The sequence below is a fragment of the Mastacembelus armatus genome, chromosome 5 (genome assembly GCF_900324485.2).
Source record: "Mastacembelus armatus chromosome 5, fMasArm1.2, whole genome shotgun sequence".
NCBI lineage: Eukaryota > Metazoa > Chordata > Actinopteri > Synbranchiformes > Mastacembelidae > Mastacembelus > Mastacembelus armatus.
Window position 1 is genome coordinate 14,416,028 of NC_046637.1, and position 24,308 is coordinate 14,440,335.

Sequence of the window (24,308 nt, forward strand, 5' to 3'; positions counted from 1 at the left end):
GTTTCTCTTTAGAGTAAAGGCTTTGATAGATTCCTCACTTGAAGGAGGTAGGTTCAACAATGATTGTACTACTAGGTGACATAGGGACGTTGTTGGAGAGTTCACCCCAAAACCTAATGTTTCCTGCCTTGCTAATAGAGCGACTGACTTTTTAACAGTCCCAGTCTTATCTGGAAGTTCATCTCCTTGCCACCTAGATGAATTTTCCATGAGATCTAGGAACAACAGGATTCACTAGGTTTGATAGAGTTATGCACAACGTGGTTATTCTGTGGCAATGCACGATCAAAAATACTCATTAACATCTTTATGCAATCATCATTGCAAAAGGGCTTGCACAATGTACCCTCATTTTGTACGGCTGGTTGTGCTAGATGACTTGAAATTTCTCTAGGGTTGGGATCAGGCATTTGGACATGAACTGCAGCTGAGAGTGGAAGGAGAGAGTCTGCTCATTTCTCTGTCTGATAATAATCAATGTGCTCTTGGACCTCACTAGCAGTCCATTTACTGAGAGCTTTAAGCTTAAAAATGGCCGTCTCCTGACATAGATCTCCCATATGCTGCCCCAGTTTTTTTAATCCCACTTCTTTTGCATCAACAGCTTTGTTTAACTGTAACAAGTACTCAACTGGTGTCTCAACAGGATAGTACCGTAGAAATCAGGGCAACATTGCTAAAATGCTGTCTAAGGATGTCATAGATGATTTCAGGATTTTCCTGGGGCTTCCTTCACAGAGATATCTGTACTACATCCTTAAGCCATTACCTTTGACATTATTTCCAAATACTGCTCATTAAAGAGTGTGGCTCTCTTTTTTAAATAAAGTTCCAACAATTCTTGCCACTTACATACTGTTTTTTTTTTCCCAGTCCATCTCCTCTGAAAACTGGAGGCTGTATCATGTCTAGCTGGAGGACAAACTTTACACCAGACAAGTTAATGAGATCACTGGACAGCTGGCCTACACCACTCTGACCTGGTGTGTCTCTTTGTCCCATTTCACTTCTTAACTGATCTCTTATAGTCTGTCTTACTTAAACCTGGGTCTGATGTTGAAGGAAAGCCCAAAACAGTTTCATTTTGACTAGTATCAGCAGCCAAATTTCCAAGAATACGAGTGGAAGAGTAAGCAGGTGAGCTTACATTATGTGCACCTTGAACTGGACTTCCTCATTACTAAGTCTTCCTCTACCCACACCAAAAGAAAGAGTTTCTGTGGGAACTTTTTGCTTTTCCACCTCACTAACAATGTATGTCATTTTGTTACAACATACTCAATAAAACACAATATAACAAGATTACACTTTTAACTTGGAAATATAGACGCAAGATGTCTGTGGTTAAATGTCCTTCTTTCCCGTTTTTCTTTTAACTTCTCTCAAACAAAACAACCCTTTATTAGCAGTCTGTGTGAATGCAGCAACCTTTTGTGACCAAATTGATGATGATCCACAACACCAGGAATGATGGACCAGTTTGAGCGATCTGGATCCGAGTCATGGCACCACTTTTTTTTTTTTACATACAAATAGTGAATCAAATCATTTTACATGCTCATATCTTATCGGTCTTCAAATAATAAAACTTATATTAAAATCTGAATTCTGGCTTTGTGACAACCAAAACTGTAATTGTTGACTTCATACCCAGTGGTCTGTGTCTGCCAACTCCCTCTGCCTGTATTGAAAAAAGAAGAAAAGTTTTTTTCCTCCCAACAAAGAGGAAAACCTGGTGTGTCAAGACATGTTTGGTGCTGGGAACAGCAAAACTGACTGTTTGAATAGATTCCTGTGTGAGTCTTTTTGTCAGCCTGGTTTTCCATCCTGTCAGGTCTTCACCTGGCCTCCTAAATGCCCCACATCCGCCAAGCTGCCATGTGACCTGTCACACTGCTACACTTTTGTCATCACCCGCATACACACACACACATATTTGTTTCAGTATACAGTATTTGTGAGGCACTTTTATTTCCTGGGTCATTTCTTCACCATAATATAGTTATTAATCAATCAATCAATAAAGTTATAATTATAAGTAATTTATTTTTTCTTTTCTAATTGCATTCTACAGTGATATCTCAAGCAAATTTTATTCTGGATATCTGCTCATACTTATAAAGTTGTATTAATCCTACATTAAAAGTTCATCAGTTAGGAGAATAGTTTTGTAGCTTTTATAGCTCATTGGAGGCTAAAACACAACATAGTAACCACTATGTTGTGTTTTGTTGTGTAATGGTACTTGATATGCCATTATGCAAATCTGTCCAAAAATGTTTGTTGGGGTCATGGGGTCAATAGTTCAATTGTCATTGTGTAACAAGATTTGAAGACAATACCATGTTTGTGTAAGATGTTTTAGCAGGTGTCTGTTTTGCCAGATAAACCACATAACCTTTTGACCTGTGTAAATGATAAGCTGAAACTTCTAACTGCACCCACGCATCATGTGCCTTGTTTGTTCCTCACTATAAAAATAAAAGACTGCTCAGTGAAAGGAGGCAAAGGAGAGTCAAGGTCGCATGGGGGAGAGAAGAAAGTCTCTTCTCTCCGTCTGCAACTGAGGCCTTTTTCACTTGCAGGCATATACTCGGTACAAAGTTGTCGTGTGTTTCATTGCCTTCAGGGAAAAGAACCGAGTCAGTGTAGCGTAAACCTGACAATGTTTCTATTTGCCACTTAAAAATATTAATACTTCCACTTTGGCAACCGCAATTATTAATCTACCCAGCATTGATCATTTAACTATTCCTGCTGACCTGGTATCTTAATATAATTCTGTACTACATAAGGCCCCTCTGCCTCCTGGGTTACGCCTAAGCTGCACTAGTTCAAATTTAGAAGCACTCAATTGGAATATCCATACAAAAGATCTGGACTCCTTGTATATAAAGATTTTGTCAATCACTATAGATTCTGATGAATAAAAAAGGGGCCGGTTTGGAAGTGCAATTTTTGTGCAAATGGCATATTTATGAATGTTTAGCTTTGTGACCCATTTTTCTTTTCTGCATCAGTGAGGGACTGAAACAACTCAACGTGAAAGGCAGGGGTATACCCTGGACAGGTCACCAGTCCATCGCAGGTTGCACAAAGACAAACAACCTCACAAACTCAAATTCACTCCTATGGGCAACTTAGAGTCACCAATCAGCCTAACATACATTTTTTGGACTGTGGGAGGAAACCGGAGTACTCGGAGTAAACCCACGCAAGCACATGGAGAACATGCAAACTCCACACAGAAAGGTCCCTGACAGGTTGTAAACCCAGGCCCTTCTTGCTGTGAGGCAACACTGCTAACCACTCAGCCACCATGCATGTTAGTTTATTCAGTTTTTTTTAAATTAAAATTTCTTTAAAGTAAAATTATGTATGTATGTATTTATTTATGTATATGAAGAATTGACAGTAGCAAACTATTCAGTTCAATTAAATTAAATTCAGTTTTATTTGTATAGCACCAAATCACAACACAAAACAACACAACACAAAACTAAAAATAAACAAACAACCAGCATGCAAACCCCCCACCCCCCCCCAATCCCTTATGAGCAAGCACTTGGCGACAGGAAAAACTCCCTTTAACCGAAGAAACCTCCAGCAGAACCAGGCTCAGTTTGGGCGGCCACCTGCCTCGACTGGTTGGGGTGAGTGGCTAGAGGAGAGAGAAAAGAACAGCAACAACAAACAACAAATAGACACTGTAGGTTGATTCGGCCAGTAACTGCACATCAGCAATATAGAGCTCCAGGACACCATGGACACCTACAGAGGGTACCGAGAGAGAGAGGACAGAGATCACAAACTAGGGGAGAGAGAGAGCACAAAGTTAATGACATTCAATGGTGGAATATACATATGAGGGGGGAGGAGAGGAGTGTAGGGGAGCGGAAGGGAAGGGAGGGAAGGGTTAGGGTAGGGTAGGGTATGGGAGCTCATTGTACTGATGGAGAGTCCTCAGGCAGTCTAGACCTAAAGCAGCATAAGTAAGGGATGGTTCAGGGTTACCTTAGGTAACCCTTTGTCAAAAAGGAAGGTTTTAAGTCTAGACTAAAAAGTATAGAGAGTGTCTGCCTCCTGAACTCAGACTGGGAGCTAGTTCCACAGGAGAGGAGCTTGATAGCTAAAGGCTGTGCCTCCCATTCTACCTTTGGAAACTCTGGGAACCACAAGTAGACCTGCACTCTGAGAGCGAAGTGCTCTATTGGGATGATATGGTACTATGTGGTCTTTAAGGTATGAAGGAGCTAGGGGTTATATGTGAAAATTTCAGAGATCTGTAGATAATTGTGGCAGTTTTCAAGGTACGAAGGTGCAAAAATTTATTGTAACTCTTAAATAAATACCTGAATTAATGAATAAATAAAGACAAAATGGTTCCGAATTTTTTTTCCTCTTTCCATTCTATTATCTTGAATAGTATACTTGAATACTATACTAAAACAATCTCACCCACAGTTAAAGTTTAATTTGTGTAATAACTGCACTACCAAATGTGTCTGCAAGAGTGAGGATTAACTCCTGACATCCATCTAATAATAACAGTGTCTTCATCAGTCTCAAGTAAAGACTGTAATACTGTTGGGCTTACAGTTTATGACCATGAAACAGGACAATCGGTTCTGTGTAATATTCATCCCTAAGGTATACAGTCTTCCCCAATGTATTGCTTAAAATTATATGATTTTTTTTTTTAAAACTGTAAGCTACTCTTTTCATGGAAAAGCTCTAAAATTAATCAGCAGGCTTGTTGTCCCCTCTTAAGGCTATGATAAGAAGGGTTTGGTGGATAGGGAGGGAAACATAAGAGGCTTTGGGAGCCGCTTTTATTAAATGGATCTGACATTTACCTGCCCTCTAAAATGGCAGGCAATTTTGACTCTTCTGGCATGCAAAGCCAGTGTACTAAAATAACCACATGTCTCCTGGCATGTAAACCAACTCTATTCTAAGGCTATTTTAACTTAAAGAACACTGTGAAGAGTATTGTAAAAGTGAAATGCCTCTTTACCAGATATCACAGACCAATTTATATGGTAGCTTGAATGCGTACACATAGTCTGGTTTCTTTCTTCACGTTTTCATTTTCCTATTGTCATTACCCACATGTATCATGGCTTGATGGGCTCAGTGTGTTGGAATGGCTTGTTCTCACATTCATATTACTGCAGGCCTCCCTGCAGTACAGCAGTGCCCTGTCAGTACTAAGACTCGTACTAGTTCTCACTGTGATGGTCAGTTGGAGATTCTTTTTATTTTGATACAGTTATCGTTTCCTATTTCCACACTTGATTGGAGCTTAAAAGCCAAAGAGCTCAGTACGTGCCAGCATAAATCTCCAGCCCCATTAGTCTGTCCTGGTGTTGCCTCCTACACAGAAATGCCCAATTGTGCCTGGATATTGGGGAAATTAAATGAATGATATTCCAAGACAGTGTACCAACGCTGCAGACTTGATGTTAAAATAGGTAGGCTGTTTTGTGTGTTTCTTTTTTGTTATTCTGTGCATACAATATGAAAGAATATCCTTAAGGTTAGGAGCATGTCATGTCTCTGTTGTATTAATGCAAAGAGCCCTTTTAACAAACTATGAAACTATGTTCATGTTATAATCTGGTGTTTCAATCGACTTCAATTGGCTTATATAAAAATTATGGCATATGCTTCAGTTATAAACTTTGGAGCAACTGTACCAGACCTTCTCAGAAAAATCTTTTTTTCCCATTGTTTAAGCATCCCTTCCAATTTTAGGCAATTCTCTTGTTACCTATCCTTTGCGGAGTCTGAAGATAAGATGAATAAATCAAATTTATATTTATCAATGAAATTTGTATTACTGCCTCAAGTGAGGCAGAAATTATGATTTCTTAACATACTGTAGCTCTAGGTGATGGTGATGGTCTATTTTTATAACTCTGCTGGAACAAGGTAAGCAGAATTTATGAGGCAGAATAACTGGCTCCTTTGAAGTGCCATTAATACTGCAATACTATTTTGTTAACCATGTCTCGTGGTTCATCTGTCCACTTACAAAAAGGAAAAACAGACTAAATATGGGAAAATAACTGCGTATGGTTAAGCCCCATTTTTTGAAGGAATATTTGTGTCATCCACGAAGAAATTTAAATTTCACAAATAGTTTGCTTCCACTCTCATCGTATTTGTCTTATGAGAGGGATTTATATTCTTTGTGTAAAATAATAAAAAGATATCCTTTCCTTTTTTAATTTAAGATTAAATTTAATCTAATCCACGTGACCTTCGTCTTAACTTTGGTCTTGGGCTCTTGATTTTATTTTGGTCGTTGCTGATTTGATATCTGTCAATTCTTTCAATCTCCTTCTGGACAGTAGTATCAGCTTCTCAAGATGATGGATGCTTTAATCCACAATATTAATCTCAGGTGCTTTTTCTCAAGAAAATGCTGCTATTGGGGAGGGAGGTCTGTGCTAGAGATTAACAAATTGCATTTTTTTAAATTGTGTACTGCCACAACATCCCTGTGTAAGTGGTTTGTAGTTGAAAAGTGAGTGAAAAATATTACAAATAACAATGAAGTACTGAAACTAATTGTATTATTTACTAAGCTTATCTGTGTCACATACATAGAGACAAATTAGATTTTGAAGAAATAATAGGACAATTTCAGTTGATTTCTTTCCTGAATTCATAGTCAATTCACAGAAACATTAACAAACAAGGTAACATTTTTTTGCCATTGACCTTTATTGAAACGTTCTTAGCCTTTGTGGGTTCTTCTAGAAGGCAGAGCACTATGAATACACTGGTAACACAGGAAGCAAAAAACACATTGGGGAGTGAATACCTGGGACATGCAGTACAAGACGACACATGGCTCTAGGAGTACATTACAGAACACAGTAACGTGCAGATCCATTATAAAAATGTGGATTAGCCCATCATACATCCTGAAATCTAATACAAGTACATACAAGATTAAATTTAAATGACAGATAAAATCAATTATTTTAAATTATATTTGACTAAAATACAACATTTGCTTTATACATGAAAATGTGAAAAAAATTGAAAACAGATGTGAGTGTGATAAACCAAAATTATGTGTCTATTGCCTTGCTTTCTATTTATTTACTAAAGAAAGGAAATGTCAGAGGTGTTAAGTTGTAGAAATCAAGCAAGTCATTGATTTATCTGTTGGTGGTTTGACATGATTCTTATATTAGTGGCACAATATCACTTTCTTTGATAAATATAAAAATTCATGCTTTTATGGAGGAACTTCTGGCATTCATAAAAGGTGTTAATAAAAATGTAGCATTCAGTGCCTAAAACCATTTTTACTCAAGCCATCAGATGACATTTTAAAATTGACAGACATTCATACTCTCTTTAATTCATAATCCTGTCTTGCAATATCACTACACAAAACATATACCATGCCCAATATTTATTTTGTACTCTTCCTTTTTGCCTTCACATCTCATGCAAACAGTCTTGAAGTGCTTACATGTTAATAAAATTAATGTGTCATTGGATCCTCAAGTTTCAAATTGATTGTACTTAGCCTTTTAATTAAAAGGTAAACTGTCATTCTGGGTTTTCAGTCCACTGCTTTTAATTTTTAGGGTTTGATGAACATTGCAGTCTCTATATACTGCTATTGGAGCTTTGATTTAAAGTACGGTATACTGAAATAGTATTTGCACAGCTTTAGTGACTTGCTGTCTTCCAGTGTCAGAATGAAGAGAGACAACACAGTGTCAAGCTCTCCTACACTTGTTACAATTGGACTAACTTTTTATTGTGCATCAACTTATAAAATATCCATGTGCACTTGGGAGCATGTTCTGCAAATACACAGCAGACGGTTGCACAAACATCCAGTGCAGAACCATAAACTGGGTTAATGGATTTAGAACAAAGATTTTCACATCTTAGTAAATACATGTTTGCCATCTTAATCAGAGACTAAGTAGAGGAGCAAGATTTTTGCTTTGAGCTGTGATTTTATAGAACTGATGCATGCATGCATGCTAATGCTGAGACCTGTATTAGTCCTAACTGTTTTACTAGTAGAATATAGAGATTAAATAATAATGATTTGAAATGACACCATGTACGAGGGCAAACAATGAGACTTCTCTTACTTGAGATGTTGAGATGTTTGAAGGCTAAAAGACTGTGTAGCCCTTGCCACTGCATTACTAAAGCTGACAAAGACCGTCATATTATATCACACTACATTGTTTTAAAAATTGGACTTTGTTGTTGAGAAATAATGCAGTCCTATTCCAAAGAAAGTAATATATTAATTTTCACACCTTTTATAATGCCACACACAATAGCTGCACTCACTGCACATTTTTAGCAAAGCACTAAGATGCCTTCATATACTTGAGGGCAAGATGTTCATATTGCTTAAGAAAATTTAGGAGTCATTTTGGAAATATATAATGATGTTGTTTACATTTGTTGTTTTGAAATGAAAAGTCAGATCTTACCCAAAAATTGGTTTTAGTGCCATCAATTCAATAATAAGCTGATCGTGCATTTATTAGCATTGAATGGATTCCCTGGATCACTAGTGTTTCATTTGGTGCTTTTCCAACAGAAATGAGAGAGTACTAATGTTATATATATATATTTCTACAAAAGGTGAAATAAATCTTAGCAAAAAATAACAGCAAAGCTGAATTCAAAGACCACAGGGATTTTGAACTGCACAGCATTAAGGTGCAACATGATAGTTTTCATGCCTTTTAAAGACAGACTTCATATAGATACAATCACCTGCCTATTTATCATATTCTTAATAAGACTCCCTTATGTTATGTGTTCACAGTCACATTTGTTCTTGTCTTAAACACACCTGTAACCTGGTGATCCACTTTTGATATTCTGGAAACGTGGATATTCTGGAATAATGCTGTGAAAATGTATTTGCCCCCTTCCTGATTTTTTTTTTTTTGCATATTTGTCACACTTAAATAACTCAGATCAACCAACAATTTTTAATATTACACAAAGATAACCCAAGTAAATACAAAATGCAGTTTTTAAATGATGATTTCATTAATTAAAAGAAAAAAGCTGTTCATACCTGCCTGGCCCTATAAGTAATTGCCCCCTAAGCCTAGTAACTGGTTAGTGACACCAAGTGTAATCAAGCATTTGAGATAATTAGCAATGAGTCTTTCACATCGTTGTGGAGGAACTCTTTTTTGTTTTAATTCAGCCTTATTGGAGAGTTTTGGAGCATGAAGGGGCTGTTTAAGGTCATGCCACAGTATCTCAATTTAAGTCCTCTGGATTTAAGTCCAGACACTCACCAGTCTGCTCCAAAACCCTAATTCTGTTTTTTTTAGCCATTCCAAAGTGGAGTTGCTGAGGTGTTTAGTATCGTTGTCCTGCTTCATAACCCAAGTGCACTTGAGCTTGAGGTCACAAACCGATGGCTGGAATTTCTCTTTCAGGATTTTTTGGTAGAATGCAAAATTCATGGTTCAAACCAATTACGGCAAGTCGGCCAGGTCCGGAAGCTGCAAAGCAGCCCCAGAGACCATCACAGTACCACCACTATGTTTGACTATTAGTATGATGGTCTTTATATGAAATGCTGCATTAGTTTCACACCAGAGGTAATGGGATGCACACCTTTTGTCTCCTCAGTCCAAGGAATATTTATCCAAAAGTCTTGGGTCAAGATATTTCTTGGCAAATGTAAGATGAACCTTTGTGTCTTTCTGGTTAGCAGTGGCTTTTGCCTTGGAACTCTCTCATGATGCCATTTTTGCCCAGTCTTTCTTATTGTTGAATGATGAACATTGATCTTTTTTTTTATTTTTTAATTTTTTGGGCATTTCTGCATTTATTGATAGGACAGTGGAGAGAGAGACAGGAAATCAGGGAGAGAGCGAGGGAAGACATGCAAGTCATCTTAAGACAACCAGCTCAGGAGTCAGGCCGGCGTCCCCTGCGTTCGTGGACGGGCACGCTACCACTACACCACCAGCGGCCCCCGACTGATCTTAACTAAGGCAAGTGAGGCCCATGGTTCTTTAGATGTTGTATTGGGTTCTTTTATGAGCTCCTGGAGTAATTTTAATAGGCCAGCCACTCTTGGGAAGGTTCACCAGTGGTCTGTGTTCTCCATTTGAGTATAATGGCTCTCACTATGATTAGCTGGAGTCCCAAAGCCTTAGAAATGGCTTTGTAAACCCTTCCTAGCTGCATTTTGTATTTACTCTGGTTATCTTTGTATAATTTGTACTTTTCACAGCACTGTATTTGGTCAAATTTCAGAAGAAATCAGTGATTTAAGATACCATTTTTTATTATTACTCTATTGTTAATTGTAAATTTAAGTTTAAAGCTCAATGAGCATTGATAGGACATGCTCACAGGTAATAAGTCTTCATTTTCACCTTGCATCAATTGTGACCAAAATGTGTATTACATGAATTAAATACTGACAAAGCAAGAACATGCTGGATGTTAGGTCAGTCTGTTTTAACCTCATGGAAAGGCTGCATGGGTTCTTAGGTAGTATGGGCTTCTCACCTTCACAAAAGCTAGATTCTGGAAATTTTGAGGCATTTGGATCTAGTGATCATTGTCCTCTTCATCGCTGTCCTTCATGGAAATGCCTTGCATCCCTCCTTCCCTTACTGAGGCTGTAGCTTCTTCCAGGGTCAGACGGTTTCTCACAGTCTCATACATCTTGCTGTTTAATGTAGAGTCCAGCACCCCTTGAAGACGGAAGTCACGGTACTTTTTCTATCACAAACAAAACAATCAGAAGCAGTTGACAGACATTCAAAAACTGATGGTATTTTGCCTGGATGTCTTTGCTCAAAAGGGATGCCTATATAATGAGTTACTTTCAGTCATTGTACAATACTAGACTAAATATCCCAGGCATATTTCAGACAAGACTGAAAACCAGACTAACTATCTTCATTAAGCTTTAGTATTATCACCTTACTTTGCATCACTATCTGTATCACATGTAGCTACAATAAAACAGGTCACATCTCCTGTTTGCTTTTGGTTTACAGCTGAAATGATATGATGATAAAAGCTTTTCAGTTTTTGCTATATCTTTTATTTTGGTGTTATCTTTTTGGAGCATTTTCTGAGTGCACTATAAATTCATTACAGTTATTATTAAAGTCCTGGGTGTAAGAAAAAATGCGTAATTGAATAATTTGAGAAAGTGGTCCAAAGTCCTTGGCATAAAAAATGTCTGTTTAAAAAGATTACAACCAGTTTGGTCTTCTGTTAGTGATAGAATCTATCTCATATATCACATATTTTAATGTTTCAGGTGACAGGTATAGCTGTCGGCATAGGCCGTTTGGGCAATCAGCTTATTACAATATATACTTGCTTTTAGGGATGTTCTGATCCCGATCACTTAGTATTGCATTAAATATTCATATAACATTGTGATGGAAGCATTTTACTGATATTTAGATCTGTGATTTAGAGAACACAGAGTGGCCATCCTAACCTTGACAATCCTGATGAGAATTTTCAGCTGATAAACGTGGAGCTGAAGGTCCATACGGTCAGTTAACCATGTTCCTATAAGGTTCATAGTGCTGGTGTACCATTGCTGCAACACACACAAACACACAATATATATCATCATCTAATATTTCATATTCTATGCACCCTGAAACATTTTAACACTTAAAGCAAGAAATTCAGATAAGTATCTTTAATCCATGAACTTGCTCATGGTGCCTTTGGCAGAAAAAGATTTTTTATGTCATCCTTGCACTGTATCATCATGACATTACATTTCCTTGTTTTTCTGAAGGAAGGACCAAAGGGACAAAGCTGAGAAACAAATCCTCGGGAGAAAACATTTTTAAGTTGAAGAGAATCATGTTGTATTTGTTGCACAAACTCATTGAGCCATTAGAAAATGTGACAGCACAGAACCCTATGCTAGTAAAGATTTTCTAGTCTTGTAGAAACTCTACTCTTAAGGATTCATCAGATATAATTTCATGGGCTTGTGATTTATTGAGGTTTGGAAATCTAGCAGCCAAGGATTAGTCAGTTAGGAATCTTGATAAAGAGTATTATGATCTGTGACACTTGTCTGTGCATATGTAAGAAACATTTTAAGTGTCAATTTAGTAGTATTTTCCAGGCATGATTGTCTATCTCTTTAATGAAGCACTCATGTCGGTTGAGTGTTTTATTGACAGAAAGGTAAGTGATTCTAGGAAATGAGCATTCATCCAAATATACTGGCACTGGCTCAATCAGCACAATTTCCACAGGTGTTATGGGCTTCAACCTTGAAATACACAAACTACTGTGTTTAGATAAGCCTTCTGTAAACAGCAACCACTGCAAGGCACATTGAGCTCAGAGCATGTTGGCCATGAGGACTGGGCCGAAAGGCTGCAGATGTTATTCTGTGGGCTCTGGCTGTTGCCATTCTAATTGATAGATAATGATGAGTGTGAGTTGACACTAATAGAACCCGACAGACTTTCAACAGTCAGGATCACAGAGGAATGGTGGCGGCAGGAGAAGAAAGGGAAGAGATGTAAAGAGGAAGGGGTCACAGTGTATGTTTTGGGGGGATGAGATGTCAAGGGGTAGTTTCTATGTAGTACAAGATAGATTTTTATTCTTGAAAGTAAGCATAAGGATGGAATATGGGCTCTACTGTCCTGTAAATATATATATATATATATATATAAATATAAATATTCAATAACTATAAACACAGAATAATGAGTAATATTTGTGCAACACAACAATTTAACCTCTTGTTTGCTGCCTTTGTATGGTAATATCAGACTTAAGGACACAGCAAACAAAACCCTTTCCAATAGAAATTTTGCATTGAAATGAATGTCGAATACACCCTACTAAATTTGACTTTGTGTATCTGCACTGACAAATCATGGTAATGCAAAACATTTTATCCAATTCTGAATTGTCAGAAGACCAAAACCTGATCAGACTATTGCTATTTCAGGTGTGCAGAGGCCATAAGTAGACGAAGAGAGCAGATCTACATGGGCATGTAGGTCAAGTTCAGTGAGTGAAACATGAGTGAAAGAGAAGATGGCTGTGTTGAGACAGTGCTGGGGTGAATCAGTGAGGCGACCTGGTGCCAGCAGCTTCCTATCTGTCGTTGTGTGCCTGTGAAGGCTTCGGCATGGCAGCAGGCCTGTGATCTCGCCCTAAGCACAACCCCCTGCTGAGAGGCCAGACCTGGAGTGACTGATCCACTGACTGGCTACTCTCCCTCTATCCATCAATTTTTCTTTAGACTTTGCACCACACTGCTCCTATCTGTAGCCATTTCTGCAGCAGCCATTTTGTGCCTTGTTAAGCTTTACTCTGATATTACACAAAAAGAGTTTTTTTTTTTTTGCTGCCATGACAGGAATTTTGGAGGTCTGTCAAGGACACCTTGAGTACACATAATGCCTGTGATTTTCTTCAACTGTAGGATTTTTAATGCTGGTTTCAATAGAATAGTTTCATTTCCAAAATCAAAGTAGCTGTTGTAGCTGCACAGCTCAACACCATGTTAATTTAGCCTCCAAACAATCTTCACCAGTCAGATGGTTGGAAATGGAACTAGATGATGATGATGATGGGCAGATTGTATGCAGCCTGAGAGGAAGAGGTAAGGCAATAATAAAAATTCTGGCTGACAAACTGCGGGTAGAAAAGCACCCAAAGTGCCTGCTGCCTTACCATGGCAGTTAGAAGATAGTTACAATTTAGAACGTGCTTAAATAAAAACTAGTGATATAGTGTTGTACTGAGTGTTGCACTAAGTTGGGACACATGCAAGAAAAAGAAAGCAGTAAAATTAGGTAAAAATAATAATAATAAACATGGGAACAACAACACTAGGGGTGCTTCTTTATGCTCAAATTTTAAACCTAAATGTTACAACTATAAAGACCTACCTGAATTCAAACAGCACAAAAAACATGTTTTATACACAAAATTTAAAGCAAAAATGCTAAGACCGTTTTGTATTTAACAGTTTAAAGTCACACAGAGGCATAATGCGACATACTATTGGACCTTCTTTCCCAAAGGCCTCCACAGTGTTGCACTCATTTGTAGATCAAATAGTCATAAAAATAGCTGTTTGAAGAATGATAAAAGACAGTTGGAGAGATTTCACATTCCCCCTACATTCTCTCACCTCCACACACCTGGGCAACTGCTGCTGCATGAAGTGTCTGTACTTGATGGGGTGTCATTTACAGAAATTGTTGGATACAGCTCCAACATTATGAAATATTTTCCATGGCTTTATATGTTTTACCTTGAACCTTTTCCATTAGCTTTTGTTGTGTTATTTGTGCCTTTTTGTGGTTTGATTAACCAAATCACATCCTTCTCAAATTTAACGTCCCCTTTTTTAAAACACTGGCCAGTCACGTGACATGTAATAGCCATTGCTTCACTTTAAACCCTGAGATGAGGTCCATCAGGGAACGTTTAAGATAAGGTGTCCTCATCTTGATAAACTTGAAAGCAACTTTGATATTTGCTGAACTTGTGAAATGAACAGTGATGGCCCCTCTTGCTATGTTACTCCTGGCAAAAACTGACAAAAAACAGATGAATACACCAAAGACTCTTTTTAGGCTGCATGGGGATCAGCAGGGGGCTAGCACTTGCTGACAGCCAAAATAAGCGTAATATGGCTCTGAATACATAATGGTATAACCCGACAGGGATCAAATCTGTGATATTCTAACGAGTTCCATCTGAAGGAAAAGCCTCCATAGCTTCAACTGAATTATCTGTGTGTGTTTTGTCACCTCTCAACATGTTGATGAACCCCTACCTATACACAAGCGAGATGCATGCCTTCCATAACACCACACACACAATCTTGCACACATATACATCTGTCAGTCCATCCCCCTTGAAGCGAGAGTCAGGAGACAGCGCGACCTCCTGCCCCATCTGACACCAACACACTCATCCCACCAAAAACCCCCACTCACTGCCTCACACAAGCCTCGCCTTAGAGCCCATGTTCACACCCATGTCTTTGCATGGCACTTGGCGGGGGGGGGGGCTTGCCACCAATAGGATTTCATGCAAAAATGGCACACCTCTCCCTTGTTCCTCTTCCCATCCATACTCATGCTGTTCGTCACTCTTTTTCACATATTTGTTTAATGTCATGAATGGACCTTTTTAGATTTGATGGGCAAGCAATACATAAAGCTTGTGGCTGAATGTTTCACTAAAACTGCAATGTAATGTTGAGCAGACTCTAGAGTTGTTAAATGTTGCCATAGCCCTTTAAGGTGGGTGTTATACGGGAGGAGGCAGGTCGTCAGGTTTTAGGAAAAGGGACACAGGTAGACAAGTGTAAAAAAGGTTGAACCAGGAGGAAAAACAAAACAAAACAATATGTTCTGTTGGCAGTCTGGTTCTGCTCTTAAAACAATATACATATGGTGTCAGAAGCGGTTGAACATTGCACAAGGTTTCCCCTGTACTGATTCCCCTGACTTTTGAAACAAATTTGAAAAAGAATGGCGTATATATTGCAACACTGGTCTATCAGACAAATCGAAGAAGGTGCAGGCCTATACTCTGCTGAATTTGGCGGGTCCTGACGTGGTGGAGAAATCCAAGGCTTTCATGTACCCTGAGGGGGAGGACAAGCAAGATCCTGACGTCTTGCTGCAAAAGTTTGCTGAACTCTGCTTGCCCATAAAATAATATGTAGTGAGGCCACTGCTTGGATTGCAAGACAACATAGCAATGGGTCAGGGCCACATGTGCCCACAGTGCGAAACCAAGAACCAGAGGTTCAGGAGATCAGTGATCTGTTTTGACACCACAGTGCTTGGCAAACTGCCTGTCGCACATGCGAATAGATGAGTCACTAGCACCCACTGTATGTGCTAAGAAAGTGCCCATTGCAATGAACGAGAAAGTCATGGCAGAGCTCGAGAGAATGGCTAAATTGGGTGTCATTACCGCTGAAACTGATGCCATGGAATGGGTATCTGCTATGGTCGTTCCCAAGAAGGATGGCTCTATAAGGATATGCATAGATCCAGTACATCTCAACAAGGTGCTCCTAAGGCCACATCATCCATTGAAAACCATTGAACAGGTCATAGCTGATATGCCAGGTGCCAAGGTTTTTAGTATTGTAAGAGCGAGTAGTGGTCATATTTTAAGCCACCACTAGGTGTCACTATGGAAAATTTGTATAAAGGTAGGAACCTTGCCTCACTTGGTGTGTTCCTGGAGGGAAGGTGTTCACAGTTTTTGACCACTTCGCTTCACTATACGCTATTTGCTACACCACGCTGTATGATACATGCTATGCACAAGGTAAATAAATGAACATGTTATTGAGCATCTGAACATCTATGTGGACATTTATCTTTTTAATGCGTAAGGTGCGTCAACTATATGCACCTTCCAGGCTGCAAAGCTGCTTAAAGATAAGCTCTACAAGTATCCTCGATGCCAAATGTGAATTTTGGAAAATCCCTATGGATGAGGCATCATCAAAGCTGACCACATTCTTGACACCCTTTGGCAGGTACACCCTCTGATGTCACAGGCCCTCTACGTGACCTGTTAAAGCAAGATGTGGAATGGTCATGGCATGATCTGCAAAATGCTGCCTTTCAAAAGCTGAAGGATGCTGTATCCAGTCCTCCTGTTCTGCAACACTTTGATGTCACTAAACTCCTAATTCCTAGACTCCTAATACCACCATCACTACAACGTTACTATGTGACTCAGCTGCATCAAGGCCATCCAGATCTGGCAGCCACAAAATGAAGGGCAAAAGAGATGATGTACTCGGGGTAGCCCTCACTACACTCAGTCTAAAGGCCTTGCAGAGCATGCGATCCACCAAGCATCTGCTGGAAAAGTGCCATAGGGAGCAAAGTGATTTACATTTACTCCATCTCTGTAAAATTCTATGTGCTGACCTGCCATCTCCTGCCCAACTCCTCCTCTCCAGACGTAAAAGAACTTTTCTTCCTCAGTTGAAAGAGAGAAGGGTCGTCAGGTTTTAGGAAAAGGGACACAGGAAGACAAGTGTAAAAAAGGCAGAACCAGGAGGAAATAAAATAATAGGTTCTGTTGGCAGTCCGGTTCTGCGTTGTATCTGTTGTTAAAACAATCTACACAGACAACTTTTACTTCACTCAAAGCACTGTGAAAAATTAATGTTAAGTAGAAATTATCAGAATAGTTTATGTGCCTTTTTAAACTAACTATGCTGAGCCATATCTTCAAATAATATTAAGCTAGTGGGACTTTAAATTCAATTTAAAAACTTAAAATCACTTTTGAATATTCCTGTTAGCCTCTCAACATGCTGATGAAGCCCTACCTATACACAAGAGAGATGCATGCCTTGCATACCACCACACACACACTCTCGTATACACACGTATACATCATACAACATGTACGGCTGTGGCTCAGGAGGTATAGCAGGTTGGCCATGAGCCGAAGGGTTGGTAACCTGGCTTCTCTAGTCCACATGTAGAAGCATCCTTGTGTAAGACACTGAAACACTGTATAAGGGCTTTGAGTGCACTTTAGTGTAGAAAAAGCATTTACCCCTCATTTTTATTCTTGAAATCTCCTAGGAGACCAGACTGGGTGTTACCACTCAAATGTTTCATGCTTTTATGACTACTAGTTAGTGAATTTGCACCTTCGTCCCACCTTCCTCTTTCATTTGCATCACTGAATTACTACCCCTCTCTCTGATGCTGTAATTAGTTCCACTTCGCTCCAATTCGTGGTCTTAGAGGTAACCTAGTTAACTTATTGTGAGCCTTTGACCGAATATGTTCGGGGCTGAGCTCAAAACATGTGGCCCAAATGATTATATGTAACGATGACACTGATCGCTACCCTGTCACTCTTTAATTTTTTTTAACAATGAAACCTGCCTGTAGCTTACACAGAAAAACAAGAGAGAGAAAAAAACACAAACCTGAAAAAACTGTGCCTGGCGTGAAGCAAAATGCTGCACACACACACAACGCCACCCACTGATTTACAGATACATAACTTTATGGCTATTTGAACTCTATGGATATATGGCTCCTATTAAAATCGTTGTTCAAGTTACAGTATAATGTCATTCCTCAAGTAAGGTATTGTACCGTTAACAGCAGGGTATTGTGATATGATACTAGTATCAGTACACTGTGCAACACTAGTCCAAATTGTTGTCTGAAAGAGTAAATCCATGCAATTGGAAGGGGAGAATAAAACATGCATATTTACACACACACACAAACACTCTCTCTCTCTCTCTCTCACACACACACACATGCATGCACAAAACCCCAAAAAGCCAACCAATTTGTTAGGTCAGAAGACCCCCTTTGTGGGGCCCCTCAGGAGCTTTAGTGCTGCTAAGAGCCAGGAATGTTGGATCTGAGGAGGGGCCTCACCTCAGGGGGTACACAGGGATTACAAGCAACCTGGGACTCTGCCTCTTTCTGCCTCTGTTGCCTCAGTGTGTTTGTTTAAAACTCAGGGTTGAATAGGAAACCATAATACTTAAAACTGACAGGAGAGTATTTACATTATTGAGAGCTGAATGTTTGGTAGATTGACAGATTGCTCAGACATTACAGTGTTATTTCTTTGTTGTAATTATGTAATTATAATTTTGGTCACTTAACTTGAATCTTGAATGTCACTAACCTTGTGCTCTCTCCCTTTCTCTCTGTTCTCTTTCGCCATACCTTCTGCAGGTGTCCCTGGTCCTGGAGCTGTATATCGCTGATGTGCAGTTACTGGCCCCACCAACCTGCAGTGTCTATTTGTTGTTTATTGTTGCTGTTCTTTTCTCTCTGCTCTATCCACTCACCCCAACCGGTCGAGGCAGATGGCCGCCCAAACTGAACCCAGTTCTGCTGAAGGTTTTTTCTTCCGTTAAAGGGAGTTTTTCCTCTCCACTGTCTCCAAGTGCTTGCTCATAAGGGATTTGTTGGGTTTTTAATTTTAGTTTTTGTGAAGTGCCTTGAGATGATTTGTATTGTGATTTGGCGCTATACAAAAAAAATTTAATTGAACTGAAATTGAAATTGTTTTAGGATTATAAGAAAATAAAGACACTGCATTGGCACCAGTACTGAAAAGTGTGATTTTGCCTCTCCACACTATTAAAATACTTACCTGCATTAACAGATTTGTATTTTCAGTGAAAATTAACAGGAGGATCATGATTGTAGTCTGAGTGAGAGTTGAGGTTTGGCATGTATTTTAGAGAGTTAAGATTATAGTGGACTAAAGTGAATAATGAAAATTAAAATCCAAACAGATTACAAAAAGCAGAAGTGGAAGCACAGATTGTTAATTCTCTGATTAAGCAGCTAACAAAAAACACCTTAGCACCACCTTAAGTGGCTAATGAGTCACCCATTTTTATGCTGAGATTAGCACTACAATAGACAATAACTTCACTGTGAATGGAAGAATCAGCCAAGATTCATGCCCTTATTGATAAAGATAAATGCTAAAAACGGTGGTTTTTCTGTTCATATGCAACATTCTTCACCTTGATAAAATTCACAACCAAGCACTGGGGGTTGAACTTCAACCTAAACATGGCTATGTCAGCAGTGAAGACCTTCAAGCACACACAAGAACAGTTTCTTTCCCTGTGCCATCACTCTTATGAACAATGAAATCTTGTTGGAAGAATATATTGCAATATAGTGCAATATTTGTAAATAACAAAATCAAAAACAAGTTGTGACAAGTACAATGAGAGCTACTGTATCAGTCAAATTCCTTGTGTGTCCAACAATACGTCTGATACTGATAGTGATTCTAAATAGTTCTTTCCCAGTCAGTACAACAATTTCAGTTTTTTTTCCAGTCATATTTATCACAATAATAAAAGACAATAATGATCACTAATACTAAAATCATTTACAGCAGCAGTTGAAAGATCATTATGTCTAGTGTACATGGGTTCATTTACATGCTGGAACAAGTTAAAGCTGTGCAACAAAGCAATGTCAAAAAAGTTAATCATTTCCTGCAAATTTTCTACATCAAAGTTGAAATTCCTTCTTACAATCTAACACTGTAGTAATGAGAATATAAAATTGGGTGGTTGCAACAGGTGGAAGGTCTACTCCAGTGAGCCTACTTGCAAAGATATGTACAGAAAGTGGTCCGAGTTATTACTGGAAGTTGCCTGTTTTGATGCTCCCAAGGGCCCTATTTAAGCTAAGTTGGCCAAATCTCTCTATTCTTCTATGTATTGTAAGAATAGGGTCTGAAATGGCAACATCATAACATCACTATAGCATTTCCAGTATAAAATTGTTAAGTATTCAGTATTTTTTAACCAGTTTTCCCATGTAAAGCATCATCTCCTTGGTAGTGGGACTTGGTCAATCAGTTGAAGTTCTTTACTTTGGATTATCTAGTTTCCAAAGTCAACACTGACTTTTTCCCAGCAATTAAAAGATGATTTCACAATCATAAATTCTCACCATTGACTGGAAGATGCAAAACCACAAAAGCCTTAACATGAAGAAATGTCAGGTGGTAAAATAAAGAAGAAAGTGGTAGAGGTTGGCAGTAAATTTTATGGCGTGATAAAACATTAACTATCAAAATGATAGAAGAAAGTCTGGAGGAACTGCTTATGACCCAAAAAATACTTTGTATTCTGAGAAATATGGTGGTGTTAGTAATGTGATGTGGAATGTATCCCACTGGAACTGGCACACTGATATTTATTGATGATTTCATTGTAAATAGACCCCAGGGACGCAGATATATAAAAGAACATTCAGCATACTCATATTCAGTTCAGTGCATCAAAATTCATTGGACCTTGCGTCATCATTCAATGTTACTAAACACACAGCCAAAGCAAATAGATTTTTTTAGTGTGAAGTCCTCCACTCCAATTATTCACCTGATCTCAATATGATTGATGGCGAAAAGAAGACTAAAGGCACAGATACAATGACAAGCAAGATGTGAAGGAGGCTGCAGTAAAGTGCATTATTAAAAGGAAGAGTATCTGCTAACGCCTGTGGGTCAAAGTATTTAATTTGGGGATTCTGTTTGACTTGATATGTTTCTACATACTTTTTAAAACCTTGTGATTTGGACACTATGTGAGCTACTACTCTACACAATGGAGAGTAAGTCAGTACTGCATTGATGTGTGATAAAAAGAGAGAGTGTGAGAGAGACAGAGAAGGAGCATGTCCTACTGAGACCCAGCTGTGTCTGCAATTAGCAGGAGGCATGGAATGATGATTGCTGGAGTGGCAACACTAATACCAAGTGACAGGCTTCCTTGTGAAGGAGAAGAAAGGCTGCTGAGTGCCATAAAGCAATTCTAGTTTTTTCTTTTACACACACATGCTTACACTTGTGTATGCATATAAACCCATACATATATACTCACACAGAAAAAGCAATGAATAAGCATAAATTGGTTAAGGGGTGTAGGGGCTACATTTGGCTTTAAGACATTCTGCACTTCAGACAAAGGGCTTCTCTAATCTTACCTGGTTTGCTTTTCAGAGCCCACATTGTCGACTCTAGTCCTGGTTCCCATACCAGCAAAGAGGGCCCATTGATGACAACATTTAATTACCACGGTAACTCACAGTGGGAACCCCCCACCCCAATCTCAGCACCAATCTCTTCACCTCCATGCTCACTTTGTCAGCAGGACTAAGCTTGACCATCAGAGTACAAATGGAGTTTTTTCCTAAGGAGGCTAACGGGAGTCAATATATTGCAGTGGATAATTTCCCTCCTAAGTCAACATCAACACAAAAATGGCTACATTTTGAGAATGCATCTTTCCTCTGTGACATATCCATGCTCAGCTGGCACTTCAATTCCTAATACCCGAACTGTTCACAAATATTAGTTCACAATGTATAAATTCATGTCTGGTGCTCGTCATTCATAAGGGACACTTACTGTAGCAGTCACATTAAAGGTTTAATAAGCATTTAATCAAGGATATAGATTCCCCCAAAATTAGTTTTTCTCATGAACGTCATTATTTGTTACATTAAATATAGAATTCTGCCACTGCCCTATCCACTAATAATTACGTAGATAAGGTGTATTCAGCCAATCAAAAGTTGGAAGGGCAGGAAAACAAGCAGGGCAGGGGCACTCAGGGTTGGTGACTGACCGCTGTCCTATAGCCTTAAGTCTGACAGCATTTAAGCAGACTTTAAAGAAACCAAAAAATCAAAATCTGGGGAAATGTATTGTCTGATTCTACGGTTTTCTCAGTTTTCCTGTGAACCAAGATGAGGAAATATGAACAAAAGCCAATTTTTTGGCTGTGATCGATTTGATATTGAAATGTTCTGCTTCTTAGTCCTCCATATTGTGTCAGTGTTTTACTATCAGGAACAAAGATTAATTAAACCTTTTGCTTGAAAGATATCACAAAAGATTGAAAATGTCCCAAAAGTTATTTAAAAATTCCTGGTTGCAGGTGTGTTGCTATAACACAAAACCAGAAAATAATGCAGAACTGTTATTTATTATGTTGGAGTAGGTTGAAATGGACTACACCATAAAGCACAAAATGCATTTAAAGGCACAAAATGTATATATAGCAGGTGTTCCAAGCGACCACACTCAGGCAGCATAAAAAGCTTCCTGTCAAAGCCTGCTCATGACTGCATCCCACTGCTACTTTCACAGTGCCATGCAGTTGGCCAAGTATGTAGAATTTGTGTCAATCAGTGGCTGATTGTTTCAGAAATTATAAAAATTTTCAGATGTAGCCACCTTCAATTCCACCATAATAAAAGATAGATTAACCAAGCACTTTATTTGAAGTGTACTGAGGATTTTGGGAAAGGATCATGCTACAACCAATATAAAATGAGGAAAATAACTACTCTGCCAATGCACACACTGTATGTGTATTGTATTAGGATTATCTTTAACCTTATTAGATGGAAAATATATATATGCAAAGTGTGAAGTAACCCCATTAACATGTTTCAGAAGCTGAAAGGGTCTCAAGCATCTAACTGTTTTATTTATCATACTCTAACTACCATAAACATGATTTATGCCATTTTTTGAATTATTAATTTAGAAATGTTGATTTTCCTTTCTTACCATTGCATAGCTAATTTGCATTCTGTGTTGAACATGTTTTTTTTTTTTTTTAGTTTTTCCAGGAAAGCATGTGAAGCTGAAAGTAGTGGTCTGTTAAGTTAAATGTTTGTTTTTTTTTTCATTGTTTTTGTGATGTTACATTGTCCTTGGAAGATTTTATTGTTTCCTCAGATGAACTTATTCCCTCTTGGCTGTGTGCAGCTAGCAAGATATGTTTGTTTATGTTCATATTCTATCATGTATGCTTATATTCTGATTTCTACATTGCATGTGAGACAAAGGTGTTTATTTGTACATTGACGTATATATGAACAAAGATGCAGTTAGCTAATAAGAAGAATAAATCCATCTGTAACAGAAGAACCATGGCGTCCTGTATTTTCTGGAGAGAGTAAAACTGTCATCTCTCTCTATGTACCTATCTTTTCATTCAAGGACGAAAGAGTAGAGGGACTCTAAAAGTAGGACCAACATAAAGTTTTAGGCTCAATGAGCCCACAGGTTTCAAACTGTTTTGATTGTACTGGTGACACAAAAGGCAGATCACAGCTGACCATTGACTGCAGTCTGAGCACAGCTGAGACAGCAACAAAACAGGCTCAGCGGGCATTTCAGCCAGCCAGCTGGTTAAGGAAGGAGTGCTGTGGAACAAGGATGGAAGTCAACCTTGGGCGTAGCATGACAGGAGAAAGGTAAATGTTTATCTCAGTTCTGGGTTTCTTTTCAGGCCAACAATCTAGGTCTCTTATAAAAAAAAAAAGATCACCTTCCACAAGTGTCAGTTCAAAAGGGAAGAGAGATTAAATAAGGAGCAACTTCATAAAAACACAATAGTTTAGAGAAGGGATGGGAGAATATTTGGGGCGGTGGGTGCAGGAGGATGGGGGGTCATGTTGTGAGGAACTAAACAGTTGGAATTACAGTCTGCAACCAGTCATTGAGTAAACATACAATGAGTGACAGAAAAGCTCTGTGGTGGACAATAAAAAAGAAAAAAAGCCGCCAGCTTCAGGCCCTGAGAAAAGTGAGCCATTCTACTTACAAAGAGCTGCTTAGTGGTGGATTGAGGCAAGGGAAAAGAGGGCTAAAACACTTGTGGGCTCAGGGAACTCTATAGGGGAGTGAAAATGGAATAAGCCAGCAAGCACTTGAGGGTCCCG

The 24,308-nt window shown here is 38.7% G+C and overlaps 1 protein-coding gene across 8 annotated transcripts in view; it reads right to left on the reverse strand.

Moving 5' to 3' along the window:
* Positions 1-10,296: 10,296 nt before the first annotated feature.
* Positions 10,297-24,308, reverse strand: part of LOC113130189 (calcium-dependent secretion activator 1) — a 199,847-nt gene continuing 185,835 nt past the window's right edge. For all 8 annotated transcript variants that reach the window (XM_026306581.1, XM_026306582.1, XM_026306578.1 and 5 more), the window contains 2 exons: positions 11,501-11,605; positions 10,297-10,764 (listed from right to left, as the gene is read on the reverse strand). In XM_026306581.1, coding sequence (XP_026162366.1) covers positions 10,591-10,764; positions 11,501-11,605 — 279 coding nt within the window. In that variant the 3' untranslated portion in view covers positions 10,297-10,590. The remainder of the gene's footprint in view (positions 10,765-11,500; positions 11,606-24,308) is intronic.